Source organism: Molossus molossus, unplaced genomic scaffold (assembly GCF_014108415.1).
Source record: "Molossus molossus isolate mMolMol1 unplaced genomic scaffold, mMolMol1.p scaffold_m16_p_9, whole genome shotgun sequence".
NCBI lineage: Eukaryota > Metazoa > Chordata > Mammalia > Chiroptera > Molossidae > Molossus > Molossus molossus.
Genome location: NW_023425403.1, coordinates 28,162,996 through 28,178,833, shown reverse-complemented (window position 1 = coordinate 28,178,833; position 15,838 = coordinate 28,162,996). Strand labels below are relative to the sequence as shown.

The 15,838-nt window shown below is 34.6% G+C and overlaps 1 protein-coding gene across 1 annotated transcript in view; it reads left to right on the top strand.

Moving 5' to 3' along the window:
* LOC118622331 (disintegrin and metalloproteinase domain-containing protein 2-like) overlaps positions 1–15,838 on the top strand; it is a 119,534-nt gene that overhangs the window by 52,379 nt on the left and 51,317 nt on the right. The window contains exon 12 of the mRNA XM_036249780.1: positions 10,573–10,753. Coding sequence (XP_036105673.1) covers positions 10,573–10,753 — 181 coding nt within the window. The remainder of the gene's footprint in view (positions 1–10,572; positions 10,754–15,838) is intronic.

Genomic DNA, 15,838 nt, shown 5'->3' with positions numbered 1-15,838 from the left:
ATATTCCTAGAAGAGGGATCACTGGGTCACCTGGCAAATCAATTTTTAATTTTTTGAGGAAACACCATACTGTTTTCCATAGTGGATGCACCAATCTGCATTACCACCAGTAGTGTACTAGAGTCCCATTTTCACCCTGGCCAGCACTCATTGTTTGATGATATGTTGACGGCAGCCATTCTGGCAGGTGGGAGGTGATAACCTCATAGTCGTTTTAATTTGCATCTCTCTGATGATTAGTGATGTTGAGAATTTCTTCATATGTTTCTTGGCCATTTGTATGTCCTTTATGGAGACATGGCTATTTAGGTCCTCTGCTGATTTTTTAATTGGACTCTTTGCCTTCCTTTTATTGAGTTGTATGACCACTCTATATATTTTGGAAATTAGTTCCTTATCTAATGTATTGTTGGCAATTATGCTTTCCCATATAGTGGATTCCCTTTCCATTTTGATGCTTGTTTCTTGTGCTATACAGAAGCTTTTTAGTTTGATGTAGTCCTGTATATTAATTTTTTCCTTTGTTTTTCTTATCTTAGGCATTATATCAGTGAAAAGTCTGCTGTGTGTGATGTCTGAAATTTTGTTGCCTACATTTTCTTCTAGGCTATTTGGGGTCTTCTTTGGTTCCACATAAACGTTGGAAATTTTTGTTCTAGTTCTATAAAATATGTTGTTGGTACTTTGATGGAGATTACATGGAACATATAGATTGCTTTGAGTAGTATGGATATTTTAATAATGTTAATTTTTTCAATCCATGAACAAGGTATATGCTTTCGCTTTTTTATATCTTCCTCTATTTCTTTTTTCAATGTCCTGTAATTTTCTGCAAATAGGTCCTTTACTTCTTTGGTTAAGTTTATTCCTAGGTATCTTAATTTTTTTGCCATAGTGGTAAATGGAATTTTTTTTTTTAGTTTCTCTTTCTGTGAGTTCATTATTGGTGTATAAGAATGCTGTTGATTTCTTAATGTTAATTTTGTATCCTGCTACATTGCCAAATTCATTTACTAAATCTAGTAGATTTTTAATGGAGTCGTTAGTGTTTTTTATGTACAATGACATTTCATCTGCAAATAATATCAGTTTAATTTCCTCCTTTCCAATTTGGATTCCTTATACTCTTTCTTCATGTCTAATTGCTGTGGCTGAGACTTTCAGTACTATGTTAAATGAGAGTAGCTAAAGTGGGCATCCCTGTCTTGTTACTCTTCTTAAGGGACATGCTTTTAGTTTTAGCCCATTGAGTATGATATTGGCTGTGGGTTTCTTATATATGACCTTTATTATGTCGAGATATGATTCCTCTATTATCACATTGCTGAGCATTTTATCAGAAATGGGTGCTGGATTTTGTTGAATGCTTTTTCAGAATCTGTGGATATGATTATATGGTTTTTATATTTCCTTTTGTTTATGTGGTGTATCACATTTATTGACTTGCGAATATTATACCAATCTTGCATCCCTGGGATGAATCCCTCTTGGTCATGGTGAATCATTTTTTTTTAATGCATTGCTGGATCCATTTGCTAATATTTTGTTAAGGATTTTGGCATCTATCTTCATCAGGGATACTGGCCTGTAGTTTTCTTTCTTTGTAATGTCTTTATCTGGTTTTGGAATTAGATAAACAAGTTTGGAAGTCTTCCTTCTATTGAATTTTTTGAACTTGTTTGAGGAGAATGGGTGTTAGTTCTTCTTTGAAAGTTTGGTAAAACTCCCCCATGAAACCATCCAGGCCTGGGAGTTTGGTTTCTTGGAGATTCTTTTTTTTTTTTTTTTTTTTTCTATCCTCACCCGAGGACATTTTTCGATATTTTGTTCAGATAGAGGGAGAGGGAGAGAGAGAGAGAGAGAGAAACATCGACGTGAAAGCGACACATCGATTGGTTGCCACCCACATGACCCAACCAGGCCTGGGGACAAACTGTAACCAGGTTTCTTGGAAATTCTTGATTACATCTTCAGTTTCCTTTGTTGTAATTGGTCTGTTCAAGTTTTCTATCTCCTCATGGCTCATAGTTTTGGGAGACTATGTGTTTCTAGAAATTTCTCTCTTTCACCTAGATTGTCCAGTTTTTTGGCATATAATTGTTCATAGTATTTGTTAACAACCCTTTGTATTTCTGTGGTGTCAGTTGTTACTTCTCTTTTGTTTCTGATTTAGTTTATTTGGGTCCTCTCTCTTTGTTCCTTGGCGAGTCTAGCTAAAGGTCCATAATTCTTTATTTTTTCAAAGAACCAGCTCTTGGTTTCATTGATCTTTTGAATTGTTGTTTTTTTTAGTCTCTATGTCATTTATTTCTGATATGATCTTTACTATTTCTTTTCTTTTACTTGCTCTGGGTTTTTCTTTTTGTTTGCTTTATATTACTTTAAATTGTGAAGTTAGATAGTCAATTAGAAATTTTTCTTGTTTTCTGAGGTAGGCCTATGTGGCTATGAACTTCCCTGTTAGGTCTGCTTTACTGCGTCCCATAGATTTTTGTGGTGTTGTGTTAATTTTCATTGGTTTCCAACAATGTTTTATTTTCTTTCTTGTTCTCTTTGGTAACCCATTCATTGTTTAATATCATGCTATTTAGCCTCCATGTGTTTAAATGTTTTCGCTGTAATTGATTTTTAGTTTTATGCATTTGTGATCTGGGAAGATGCTTGATATGATGTCAATCATCTTGAACCTGTAGAAACTTAGTTTGTGTCCTAACATGTGGTCTGTCTTTCATAATGTCCCATGTGCACTTGAGAAGAATGTGAGTTCTGTGACTTTGGGGTGTAAGTCTTTGTAGATATCCATTAAATCCATTTGATCTAGTGCGTCGAAGTCTGTATCCTTATTAATTTTTTGTCTAGAGGATCTATCCAGTGATGTCAGTGGGGTGTTGAAGTCCCCTACTGTGACTGTATTGCTGTCAATTTTTTTAAGTCCTCCAGAAGATTTTTAATATATTTTGGTGCTCCTATATTGGGTGCATATATGTTTACTAAGGTTATATCTTCCTGTTAAATAGATCCTTCAAAATTATGCAGAGGCCTTCTTTGTCTCTCATTGTGGCTTTTATTTTGGAATCTATTTTATCAGATTTGAGTATTGCCACCCCAGATTTTTTTTTCTTTTCATTTGCTTGGAAGATTTTTTTTCTATCCCTTCACTTTCAACCTCTGTGAGTCTTTTGTTGTGAGGTGGGTCTCTTGTAAACAACATATATATAAGTCATGTATTCTTATCCAATCAGCTATATTGTGTTTTTTGATCTGAGCATTCAGTCCATTTACATTTAAGTTTGTCATTGATATGTACTTATTTGTTGCCATTTTGTTTATTGTGGTTATAGTTTTCAGTTTTCTTCTTGTTTCTTCTGCTTATTACAGCAGTCCTTTTAACATTTCTTGCAGTGCTGGTTTGGTGCAAATATAGTCCCTAAGCCTTTTTTTTTGGTCTAGGAAGCTCTTCATTTCACCTTTTATTTTGAATGATAGCTTTGCTGGATAGAGTAGTCTTGGATTTAGATCCTTGCTACTCATTACCTTGAGTACTTCATGTCATTCCCTTCAGGCCTGTAGTGTTTCTGTTGAGAAGTCAGCTTATAGCCTTATGGGGGTTCCTTTGTAGGTAACTCATTGTTTATCTTTTGCTGCCTTTAGGATTCTCTCTTTGTCTTTAATTTTTTTTTGTATTTTAATTAATAGACATCTTGGTTTGGGCCTTTTTGGATTCTTCTTACTTGAGGCTCTCCTTGGTTCTTGTACTTTTATGCCTTTTTTTTTCACCAAGTTAGGGAAGTTTTCTGTCACTATTTCTTCAAATATAGTCTCTAACCCTTGCTAATTTTCTTCTTCTGTAACTCCTATGATGCAGATGTTACATTTCATATCGTCCCACAGTTTCCTTCCTGTTGTTTTGCTGTTTTTCTTTTTTGGTTCTCTGGGTGATTTTTTTCTACCTTGTCTTCTAATTCACTGATTTGATTCTCAGACTTCTCTACTCTGTTGGTTACTTCTTCCAATATGTTCTTTATTTCTGCTATGTCATTCTTCATTTTCACTTGGTTGGTTTTCAATGCTTTTATATATTTACTCATGCTATTCAGCTTCCTTTTGATTTTTACTCTGAACTCTCTTTCTGATATTTTGCTCAATTTCCTTTCATTTATTTCATCTTTTGTCAAATTATCTTGTTCTTTCATTTGGGATTTGCTTCTTTGTTTCACCATTTTGGTGGGTTTTGAGCCTGCCAAATTTACTCAGTGGATGTTGGTGTTCCACTCGTTGTGGCTCCCTCTACTGCAGTGGTTCTCAAAATTCCTAATGCAGTGACCCTTTAATACAGTTCCTCATGTTGTGGTGACCCCCAACCATAAAATTATTTTTGTTGCTCTTTCATAACTGTAATTTTGCTACTGTTATGAATCATAATGTAAATATATGATATGCAGGATGTATTTTTGTTGTTACAAATTCAACAGAATTAAAGCATAGTGATTAATCACAAAAACAATATGTAATTATATATTGTGAAATATTTATTTCTAATTACAAATAAATGAAACTTTGTCTTGAAGCATGGTGCAGCATGGGTAACAGTCTTCATATAACAACAGTAAACCACATTGCTACATTTTGTGACAGTGTACATAAAAAGCCAATGTCAGTGCAAAGGTTGAGATTGCTTCTTTCTCACCAGATCAGAAATTCTCAGGGCAGTCTTTGCAAGAGCACAGTGAAGATCATCTTCCACAAGTCTACTTCTGTATTTAGACTTGATAATCAACAATCTGGAAAACCCTGTTTCACAAAGATATGTTGTTGGAAATGGAAGAAGGTGCAACATAGTCTCAGAGAGAACAGAATATGACTGCAAACACTTGATCCAAAATTTGTAACTGGCATTGTAGAGAAATCAGTTCTTGCTGCATTGCTGTTAATAAGTTCAATGAACTCCTCTTGTGCTGTCTCAGGAACATCTTCAACTTTGTGAATGGGCTTCTGGCAAGTGAAAATGGAGGTGTCAGGTAGATTTGGAAAGTATAATAAAATTTGTCTGCAAGCATGTGCAAGTGTTCTTTCACAGAAATTATCATTGTAGTCTTTTTGTCTGGTTCAATGTCATGTTCCTCAAAGAAAGCAGATAAGGTAGGAGTCATGTACATTTTATTTTTATCCAATGTTTTTTGCTAAAGCTGAACTTTCATTTGGAATAATCAGATCTTTTCAGACAAATCGAGGCATGTTGCATTTTGTACATGCAGTGATAAATTTAACTCATTCAAGATGGGAAAGATGTCAACCAAGTAAGCTATTTTCTGAAGTTCACTGTTATCACTGAAAAGTGCTTTGAACTGTGGTCTTGCTTTCTGATTAAAAAACGTTTTGAGTTCATCATGAAGCTCAAAAACACAATTTAGAACTTTTCCTGTTGACAACCATCTCACTTCAGTTGAAATAGCAGAGCATTGTTTGGCGCAACCAACTCGTTGCACAGTTGCAAAAACAGTTGACTGTTTAAAGTGCTCGCCTTTATAAAATTGACAGAATTTATGACGCTTTTCATTACTTCTTGTAACTCTTGTGGCAGCGTCTTTGTTGCTAATATGTTCCAATGACTTCTGATGACTCATTCAGTACCAAATATTGAAATCCAGATTGACATCCTAGCATAGCTGGAGCACCATCTGTGCAAACACCACAAATCTTTTCCCAAGAGATCTTATGCTCTTTCAGAAATGAACCAACAGTGTAAAATACATTATGTGCAGTATTTGTCATTTCAAGAGGTTTGCTAAAAAAGAAACTCATCTTTAAAGTTGCCATCATTAATATAACTCATGTAAACCAGTAACTATGAACAGTTTGCAACATCTGTAGATTCATCAAGCTGGATGCTAAATATTGGAAGTGAAGCAGATTTAATTTCCTGGATTACCTGATCAAAAATATCAGCAGACATGTCATCTATTTTTCTGTGGACAGTGTCATTAGATAAGGAAATTGCACTCAATTTTGTAACAAATTTGTCTCCGATCATAACTCGAACAATGTCTTTGGCCGCTGGCAACAGTAACTCCTCAGCAATGGTATGAGGTTTCATAGCTCTGACAATTCTGAGTGCCACCAAATATGAAGCTTCTACCTTTTGTTTGAGGTACTTGCCACTAATGTCAAGTCTGGCTTTCTTGAGTCCATCAGCTTTGCTTCTAAAATAGTTGATATCCTTGCTAGCAAAGCTCAGATACTTGCTATCAAAGTGGCGGTTTAGTTTGTTTGACTTCATAAATTTGGCAGATAGACCTTCACAACAAATAACACATTGTGGTTTCTCAATTCCTACAGTAATTATTGAGGCAAAACCATACTGTGAAAAATCCTCACTATATTTTTTTTTCTTAATGTTCTTCTCTACACGATCCATTGTCATGGGATGGTTTGCTAATGAAAATAATACATAACAATAGCTTTAATAATAAAAAGATGATGCATGGCATAGTGTAGTCAATACAGTTCATTAAAGTTTCCTATGGTTTACCATTCTGTTTTGTTTTATTTTTAACATACCTGTTACTATCACAAGGGGGCAGTATTCACATCAACCACAGCTGAATATAAAAAGATCAGTATCCAGATTAAGTTCCCATGATACAAATATTTTCTTTTTGCAGTAGTTGATAATTTTACAGTACATGATTTTACATTTACCCAGTAATTATAATTCATGAAGTGTCATTTTACCTCCAATACTATTGCTTTCAACAGAGTAGCTGCTTTGTAAACAGTACCTGCTCTCTACACATGTGTGACTGGTATGTGATGGGGTTGGTGTGATGATGTCATTATGCCAGGTACTCGTATGTGGGTGTATCTGCATGTGGGTGGATCAGTTTGAAGACAGATAGAGGAGCAGTGTCTCAGTTCCTAAAACCATCAGAAATATGTGTTTTCCGATAGTCTTAGGTGACCTGTGTAAAAGGTTATGACCCACAGGTTGAGAACTGCTGCTCTACTGGGTTTGGATATGTGTGGGAGGACCTATGTTAAACACCACTGTTAAGTCTTACTTTCCTGGCTTTATTTGCAAGCCCAGGAAAGGTTCAGTTATTCTGTAGCTATTTGCCTGGAGGCTATTAGTCTCAGTTACTTGATGAGCCTTGGGTTGTAGCCCTCAACTGAATGAAAAAAATCCCTCAGGTGTTCAGGGTAAGAGAATTTCCAGAGGGTGGGGCAGATGCTTGCTTGCTGCTAATGAGCCTCAATTTGCATTTCTCTGGCTTGGCTGGGTGGTGTTAAATTCTTGAGGGAGGGGCTCTTGCTTCTCCCTGGGGCTCTGGGGCTCTTTGAGTAAAATAGCTACTGTCCTATAGGGTATGATTCAGCACAAAGCTCCCAGTGCCTTCCAAATCTTGAGTCTCTCCACACAGTTTCAGTCCAGTTTGCCCTACCTCTGCTGGAGCCCAAGGTGAGTGGCTATAGCTAATTTAGTGCTCTGTCCAGGCCCTCTGCCTTGTGCAGCCAGCTTGGGATTTTAACCCCAAGGGAGCTGCTCACAGCTAAAACAGCTTCTGTCCATGGGCTTCCAGCCCACCCTCTTGTGTCTCTGTAGTTCCTACCAGGATCAATTTAGTGTTCTTTTTCTGTCCCTGGTTATATGGTTCTTTCCAGCTGCTTTTCTGATGGTTTTTCCTGATGATTTGTCTTTATTTTAGTTGTAATTCCAGTTTGGTCCTGGGAGATATTCTGTATAGCTTCCTTCACTTTGCTACCATTTTGGAATTCCTTACTAATATATAGATTTAAAAGAATGTGCAAAAGCAGAGAATGAAGAAATTCTTTTGTCTGTGAATTCATTCTTTAATTTTGAGACAACGAACACAGACTTCATCACTTCTGCTTGGTTTCATAATGACACAGAACTGCAGAACCTTCTAAGTCACTTCTACCTTCCCCTATAGGCCACTGAGTAAATTCCAGTCCTGTTGGGGTCTGTGATAATGGTCATCTCATCTTTTGTTACTCAAGTCCCTCATTTTAATTTTATTCACTCTTTCTTATTGCTTCTCCATTTTATGTTTCTTTCTTTATGCACAGTGTGAAGTAATCTGTTTTTCCCCCTAGATTTTTATATAACAACTCAACTAATTAATTTAAACTTTCTTTTCATGTGAGTCTTGCTAAAGCTATATATTTCCCTCTAACCACAGATTATATTACATACCACAATTTTTGATATTTTTTACATTTTTTTTATTTAGTTGAAATATTTTCATATATTCTTTGCGATTTCTTCATCTACTGGATTATTTTAGAAATATTTAATTGATTTTCTAATATTTGTGAATAATCTAGTTGTCTTTTTGTTATTGACCTCTGAATTAATGTCCATTGTGGTGCAAAAATATAATTCATATATATATATATCTTTTGAAGTTTATTGAGACTTATTTAATAATAATATTTTTAAATCTCTTGTTTTTTTTTTTTTAATATTTTTGTTGTATTATTTTCATGCTGTACACACTTCACAGTTAAAGCAAGAGTGTTTAGGTGTTTTACTATTATTAGTTGGTAATTGAGATGCCTCTATAATTTCTTTAAAATTATATTTAAAAACAGATTTTATTTTATCAGTAATAATGCTGCTTCTGAAAAATGCCAAATATGCAAAGTATGTTCTGTTTATAAATTAAGAAAAAGATACACTATTTTATTATTTTCAAATCAGAACACTGTATATTGTTGTCAATGCTTAGCAATTTTGTGGTGAGGAAATAAATGTTTGAAAGGTGATTAAAACAGTAGTATCCTAACTGATGTCTGTATTATTGAGATGGAGTTTGTATTTATATTTGGCTGCAAATAACAGAAAACCCAAAGTAATAATGGCTTAAGCCAAAGAAAAGGTTTTTGTATTTTTATGTTTTTATTTTAGAAAATTGTTTTAATTTCTAAACATTCTATTAATTGTGTGGCATTTCACACTATATTTTCACATTGATTTCTGCATATTGGCTTACATTTCCAAGATAATGTCATAATTCATGATGGAAGCTGTAACTGCAAAATTAAATTAACCAAGTTTATAGTTACCAATGGAATAAAGGGTCACATAAAGCATGGCTGTCAACATTACCTCCTAGATCTTAAATTTATAGCTTCATTTAAAGCCAATCATCTAACCTTATATCTGCCCACTCCTAACTTTACAAAAAGCTAAAAATGTAGGCATTTCTACAAGGATATTATATATTGAACTGAAAATCAGAGGTTCTATTATTATTGTTATTATTTTTTTAATGAAAAAATGGGGAATGGGAATATCCAGAAAATCCATGCAAAGATTTAAACTGCAAATAATTCTCCCATTGGATATAATTATGATTGATCTTTTCTTGTAATGAAAACATTAATTTATTACCAGAAGATGTATGGACCATTTTGCACTTTGCATTGCCTGGTTCTCAGTAATGTTAAAGTTTCTATTGCTTTCTCAACTTTTGATTTCTGGCATTTAGATAGAAGTCATCTGAACTGTTGGCAATGTAATAATAAATGTATTCATTATTGTTGATATAACTGAAGAGTATATTTAAGCAGAATGTGACAACAACAAAATATCAAAACTGGTAGTTTGTTCAAAACTCTCTAATTAGTAGCCCTCATGGGAATAACAATTTTCCTGTAATAATCTGAATGACTAGGACTCTATGGCTTTAAAAGTCAATAACTTCATATTAGTTATATTTGCTATCAAATTATAGACCTTCATGATTATATTCTCTTTACTTGTTAATGCTATCCAGAATAATAAAAATTATAGTGAAACATTGGCCCAAAATCTATACAGTTTTAACCATACACTCATTAATTTTTTTAAAATAATCATTGAGCTCTTATCTTTGTGCTAGTGAACAAAACAATTAAAAATACCTTTTCTCCTAGAGCTAAAAAATGAATAGAACTAATAGATAATTAATAAATAATTAATATTTTAGTTTTTGATACATATTTTGAAGAAAAATTAGTGTCACTAAGGGAATAAAGAGTAAGAAAGGAGTGGCATGCTACACAGGTACTTATAGATGTCACCTCTGTGTGAACACTGAGTAAAGAATTTGGTATTGGACCCTGCAGTTTAGACGGTACATTTGAGTTAGAAAAACAAATATCTGAGTTGTTAGGTATTGGTGTTATTTAAAACCTATAACTTAAAAGGATTGCCTATGAGTAAATATAAAGAAGTGGAAAAGCCCAGTCTCTTTTGTTAATGCAAGGGTATTACGATATTTGGAAGTCATGAAAGGAAAAGGAAGCCAAAATGAAACAGAGATGGACCACTTTATGAGGTAGGAGGTGTAAGAGAAAATGGTGTCACAATAACTATAAGTCCCAATAAAATTGTATTGATTAATTATTCAGTCCTACTGAAAATATTTAATATGAATTTGTGCACAGCTGACACTAACAAATTTAAACATTTTGTCTGTTGTGGAATGTTATTAAATAGCTTTATTCTCAAGCTAGGCAGTTTATGGATGCAATGATTACATAAAAAGTTGAACTTTAATGTATTTTTAGTCATTCCAGCGGTGTGAAGACCTTTAGTAAGTGCAGCATGGAAGATTTTTTACATTTTATTTCAAAACCAAACTCCCAATGTCTTGAAAATCATCCACTGTTAGATCCATCATACAAAGCTGCAGTTTGTGGTAATCAAATAGTGGAAGAAAAAGAAGAATGTGACTGTGGGACTCAGGAGGTTGGTACTAATTTGAAGGAATACATACCAGAATTACATCAAAAGTAATTACTTTTTATAGTGTTTCACTGTTATTTTTCATAATTGATCAAATTTACTTTTCTACAAAGACTTTAAGAAAGCATATAGGGATTTTAGTAAACTAATTAGTGTGCTTATATATTAATGTACAGATTTAGTGGTTTGTAGATTATCTGTAAAAGTGATTGTCAAGATCATTAATCCTATGGCTGGGTTGACCTAATTTTAAGCTGCCCCTCTTGTATATATCCTTGTATTTATTCTTAACCTAAAATCCTCTACCATTCAGAAAGAGGTTTTAAAATTGAGTAAGAAAACATAGGAGGCATATTTCTGGCTTTCAGTATTTTAATCCAAGTCAATACTTCAGTCAAAAGATTTGGGCCATACATAATCCATAAAAGCTGGTTTTCAAACTCACAGAAATCTTACAAATAGCTTCTGGATCAGAAGGAGGTGATAAGAGAAGAGATAAGGGAATGCAATGAGGGAAGGAGAGGTTGAGACTCACAGTGAGTGGTATGAAGATGAGAAAATCAAGAAGACATGAATGGAGATCAGTGTTCCCTACTGCAATAGCTAAGGTCATTCATGTGTACTCTCCTCAATATGAAAAGTGTGTTTTTAGATAACTAGTTGGGAGATATGCTTTTAAGGAATTATTCTCAGCACTCACCTGTTTCTTCTTGTTTGGATCTAATGGAAGCACCTTGAAATTTCTAATAAAAATTGACAGTAGTGTTCTTTGGTTCTATTAAATATCATGTAATTGAGTCCAAAGCCCTGTTATATAATTTAACCTGCTGGAATCCCCTATAGATAGCAATAACAATAGATATAGATTAGGCAGAATAGTTCTGGAAAATAATGAAAATTTAGTGTGCCCTACTAAGTATCATGCTATGAATCATATAGATCACTGAAATATATTATTTATATTTGTGTAACTTATTTAAAACTGACTCAATTAACTTTTTAAAAAATTCTTGGGAATTTAAAAAATTGTGTGTGTGTGTGTCTTTGAATGTATCATTTCTCCAACTTTCTTCTTATATGTTGCTTTTATTAAGCCTAATAATAGAATGGAAAAGAAACATAATCATTCAGCATAGATGAATTACAGCATAAAATACACGGCGTCATGAAATAGGGATGAGTGATGTAAACGTGACAATTTCAGTCATGTTGAGAAATATTTTCTAGGTTCTTCATCTTTAGAGAAAAGTAAATAAGCTTTGAATATCTCATAAAAGTTATTGACTTATTGAAATACAGTACGTTCATAAAGATATGAGTAATACTAGTCACTCCAATAAAATTTGTAAGTTGTGACTTTCATTTCATGTCATAATTTAACTGTCCCTGTCTACAAGAGCCAGGAAGCTCCTGGAGGCTGGCTTTGGTGGCCTCCAGGAATTCAGAAAATCCTACTACCAATATAGTTAAACCTACTCTAGGGATATAGACAAGCTAGCACATTTTAGGTAACTAATATAATTTTGTTAAATGCATGAATAAATAAGTAGGTGCAATTTTTTGTTTGCCAACACGTATGTTAAGTATCTGTCTATATGATGTTGATATCATTAAAAGATGTACCCAATGTTGCCCTGGTAGATTTGGCTCAGCGGTTAGAGTGTTGGCCCAAGGACAGAAGGGATTGAGGATCTATTCCTGATCAAGGGCACGTACCAAGGTTGCAGGATCCATCCTGGACCCACTCAGGGTCATGTGGGAGGCAAACAATTGATGTGCCTCTCTCACATGATGTTTCTCTCTCTCTCTCTCTCTCTCTCTCTCTCTCTCTCTCTCTCTCTCCCCACCTCCCTTTCACTCTATCTAAAAAAATCAAGAGAAAAATATCCTCAAGTGAGGATTAACCAAAAAAAAAAAAAAAAAAAAAGGTACCCAATGTAAATAAAAGTTGGAAGAGCATTGGTTTTTCTTTCAGCAATGTGCTCAAACCCAAACGAATGCTGTGTGTCTGGCACGTGTAAATTAAAAGCAGGTAACAATTGTGACAAAGGACCATGCTGCACAAGTTGTCATGTAAGTCTTCTTAAAATTTCTATATTACCTATATAAGTAAAGTTATCATTCTTTATAGTATCTATATGTTTACTTTCTGCTTATTCAATATATTTAACTCATCCATCAGTTTACAGAAAAAGGACAATTATGCAGGAGTGCCGTTGATGAATGTGATCTCCCTGAATATTGCAATGGATCTTCTGCATCATGTTCAGATGACTTGTATGTTCTAGATGGTTTTCAATGTGATGAAAACAAATGGATCTGCCTAAATGGAGTGTGTAACAGTTTGAAACAACAATGTATGGCTATATTTGGTAAAGGTATTTATTATAATTTGATTTCCTGTATATGCATTTTTCTAGAACCTGAAAAGAAATAGATATTGATATATAATAGTGATTTTATTTTTATTATTATTTTTTTTGGTATGTGCCCCTAGAGGGAACTGAACCCGGACTCGCTAGTCCGCAGGCCGACGCTCCAATCGCTGATCCAAACTGTCCAGGGCTGATTTTTATTTTATTATTTTTTATTAATTAATTTATTTATTTTTGTTACAGATGTTTCTCTTTGTCCCCCCACTGATTCCACCCTCGCCCTCCCTCCGTGACCTGTCCCCAGCTTTGTTGTCTATGTCCATTGCTCATGCATACATGCATATAAGTTCGGTGGTTTTTCTCTCCCCCAACACACCCTCTTCTGGGGATTGTCAGTCTGTACCCCACTTCCATGTCTCTGGGACTACCCCATTCCTTAGACTGTTATGTTCATTATATTCCACAAATAAGTGAGATCATATGATACTGTCCTCTGTTTGGCTCCTTTTGCTTAGGATAATACTTTTCGGGTCCCTCCATGTTGTCTCAAAGAATAAGAGATCTTTCTTTCTTACAGCTGCATAGTACTTCATTGTGTATATGTACCACTGCTTTTTTATCCATTCATCTACTGATGGACATTTGGGCTGTTTCCAGATTTTAGCTATTGTAAGTAGTGTTGCTACAAACATGGGGGTACATATATTCTTTCTGATTGGTGTTTCAGGCTTCTTAGGGTATATTCCTAGAAGAGGGATCACTGGGTCAAATGGAAGTTCAATTTTTAATTTTTTTGAGGTAACACCATACTGTTTCCATAATGACTGCACCAGTCTGCATCCCCACCAGCAATGTACTAGAGTCCCCTTGCTCCACAGCCTCGCCAACACTGGTTTAATAATTTGTGATGGTGGCCATTCTGACAGGTATGAGGTGATGCCTCATAGTTGTTTTAATTTGCATCTCTCTGATGATTCGTGATGTTGAGCATTTCTTCATATGTGTCATAGCCATTTGTATGTCCTGTTTGAAGAGGTGTCAATTTAGTTCCTCTGCCCATTTTTAATTGGATTCTTTGTCTTCCTTTTGTTGAGTTGTATGAACACTCTATATATATTGGAAATTAACCCCTTATCTGATATCTCATGGGCAATTATGCTCTCGCATACAGTTGTAGCCTTTCTGTTTTGATGATTGTATCTTTCGCTGTGCAGAAGCTTTTGAGTTTGATGTAGTCCCATGTGTTCATTTTTCCTTTGTTTCTGTTGCCTTAGGTGATGTATCACTGAAAATTCTGCTGTGTTATGATGTCTGAAATTTGTTGCCTACAGTTTCTTCTAGGACTTTATAAATTCATGAGTCACATTTAAGTCTTTTATCCATTTTGAGTTATTCTTCTGTATGGTATAAGTTGCTGGTCTAGTTTCATTTTTTGTTTATTTGTTTTGCATATAGCTGTCTAATTTCCCCAACACCATTTATTAAAGAGGCTGTCTTGACTCCACTGTATGCTCTTGCCACCTTTGTCAAATATTAATTGAGCATATTGCCTTGGGTCCATTTCTGGATTCTCTATTCTGTTCCATTGATCTATCTGACTGTTCTTGTGACAGTACCAGGCTGTTTTGATTATAGTGGTTTTGTAGTTATAACCTGATATCTGGTATTGTGATCCCTCCAACTTTGTTCTTCTGTTTCAAGATTGCTGTGGCTATTTGGGGTCCTTTTGGTTCCATATGAAATTTTGAAGTATTTGTTCTAGTTCTGTGAAGTATGTCATTGGTATTTGATGGAGATTGAATTTGAATCTATAGATTGCTTTGTGTAGAATGGACATTTTAATTATGTTAATTCTTCCAATACATGAACAAGGTATGTGCTTCCACTTTTTTATATCTTCCTCTATTTCTTTTTTTAATGACTGTAGTTTTCTGTGAAATAGGTCCTTTATTTCTTTGGTTAAGTTTATTTCTAGGTATCTTAATTTTTTTTGCTGCGACGGTAAATGGGATTGTTTTTTTCGTTTCTCTTTCTGTGAGTTCATCATTGGTGTATAAGAATGCCATCACTTTCTTGACATTAATTTTGTATTCTGCTACTTTTGCTGAATTCATTTATTAAGTCTAGTAAATTTTTGATGGAGTTTTTGGGGTTTTCTACGTATTGTATCCAGTCACCCTGCGAATAATGACAGTTCACTCCTCCTATTCCATTTGGATCCCTTTTATTTTTTTCTTCCTGTCCAATGCTGTGGCTAAGACTTCTTAGTACTATGTTAATAAGAGTGGTAAAAGTGGGCATCCTGTCTTGTTCTGTTCTTAAGGGAAATGCTTTTAATTTTTACCCTTGAGTATGATGTTGACATCTAACTGATTGTTACCAATAATGCAATTAAGTATTTTAAAGAATTACAAAAGAGAAGAGGAATACTAAAGGTAAAAAATCATTAAAAGTTGTCTGGGAATACAACTCTGATGTATTCCCATAAAAGATTAAGGGAAATTATTTAAATCTATGAGATATGCATTCAAGAAAGAAGAAGGCAGCCCTCGCCAGTTTGGCTCAGCAGTCAGAGCATTGGCCTGTGGACCAGAGAGTCCTAGGTTCTGGTTCCTGCTATGGGCACATACCTGGGTTGCAGTTTGTCCCTGGCCCCAGTTGAGGTCCTGTGGGTGGCAACCAGTCGATGTGTCTCTCGCACATCAATGTTTCT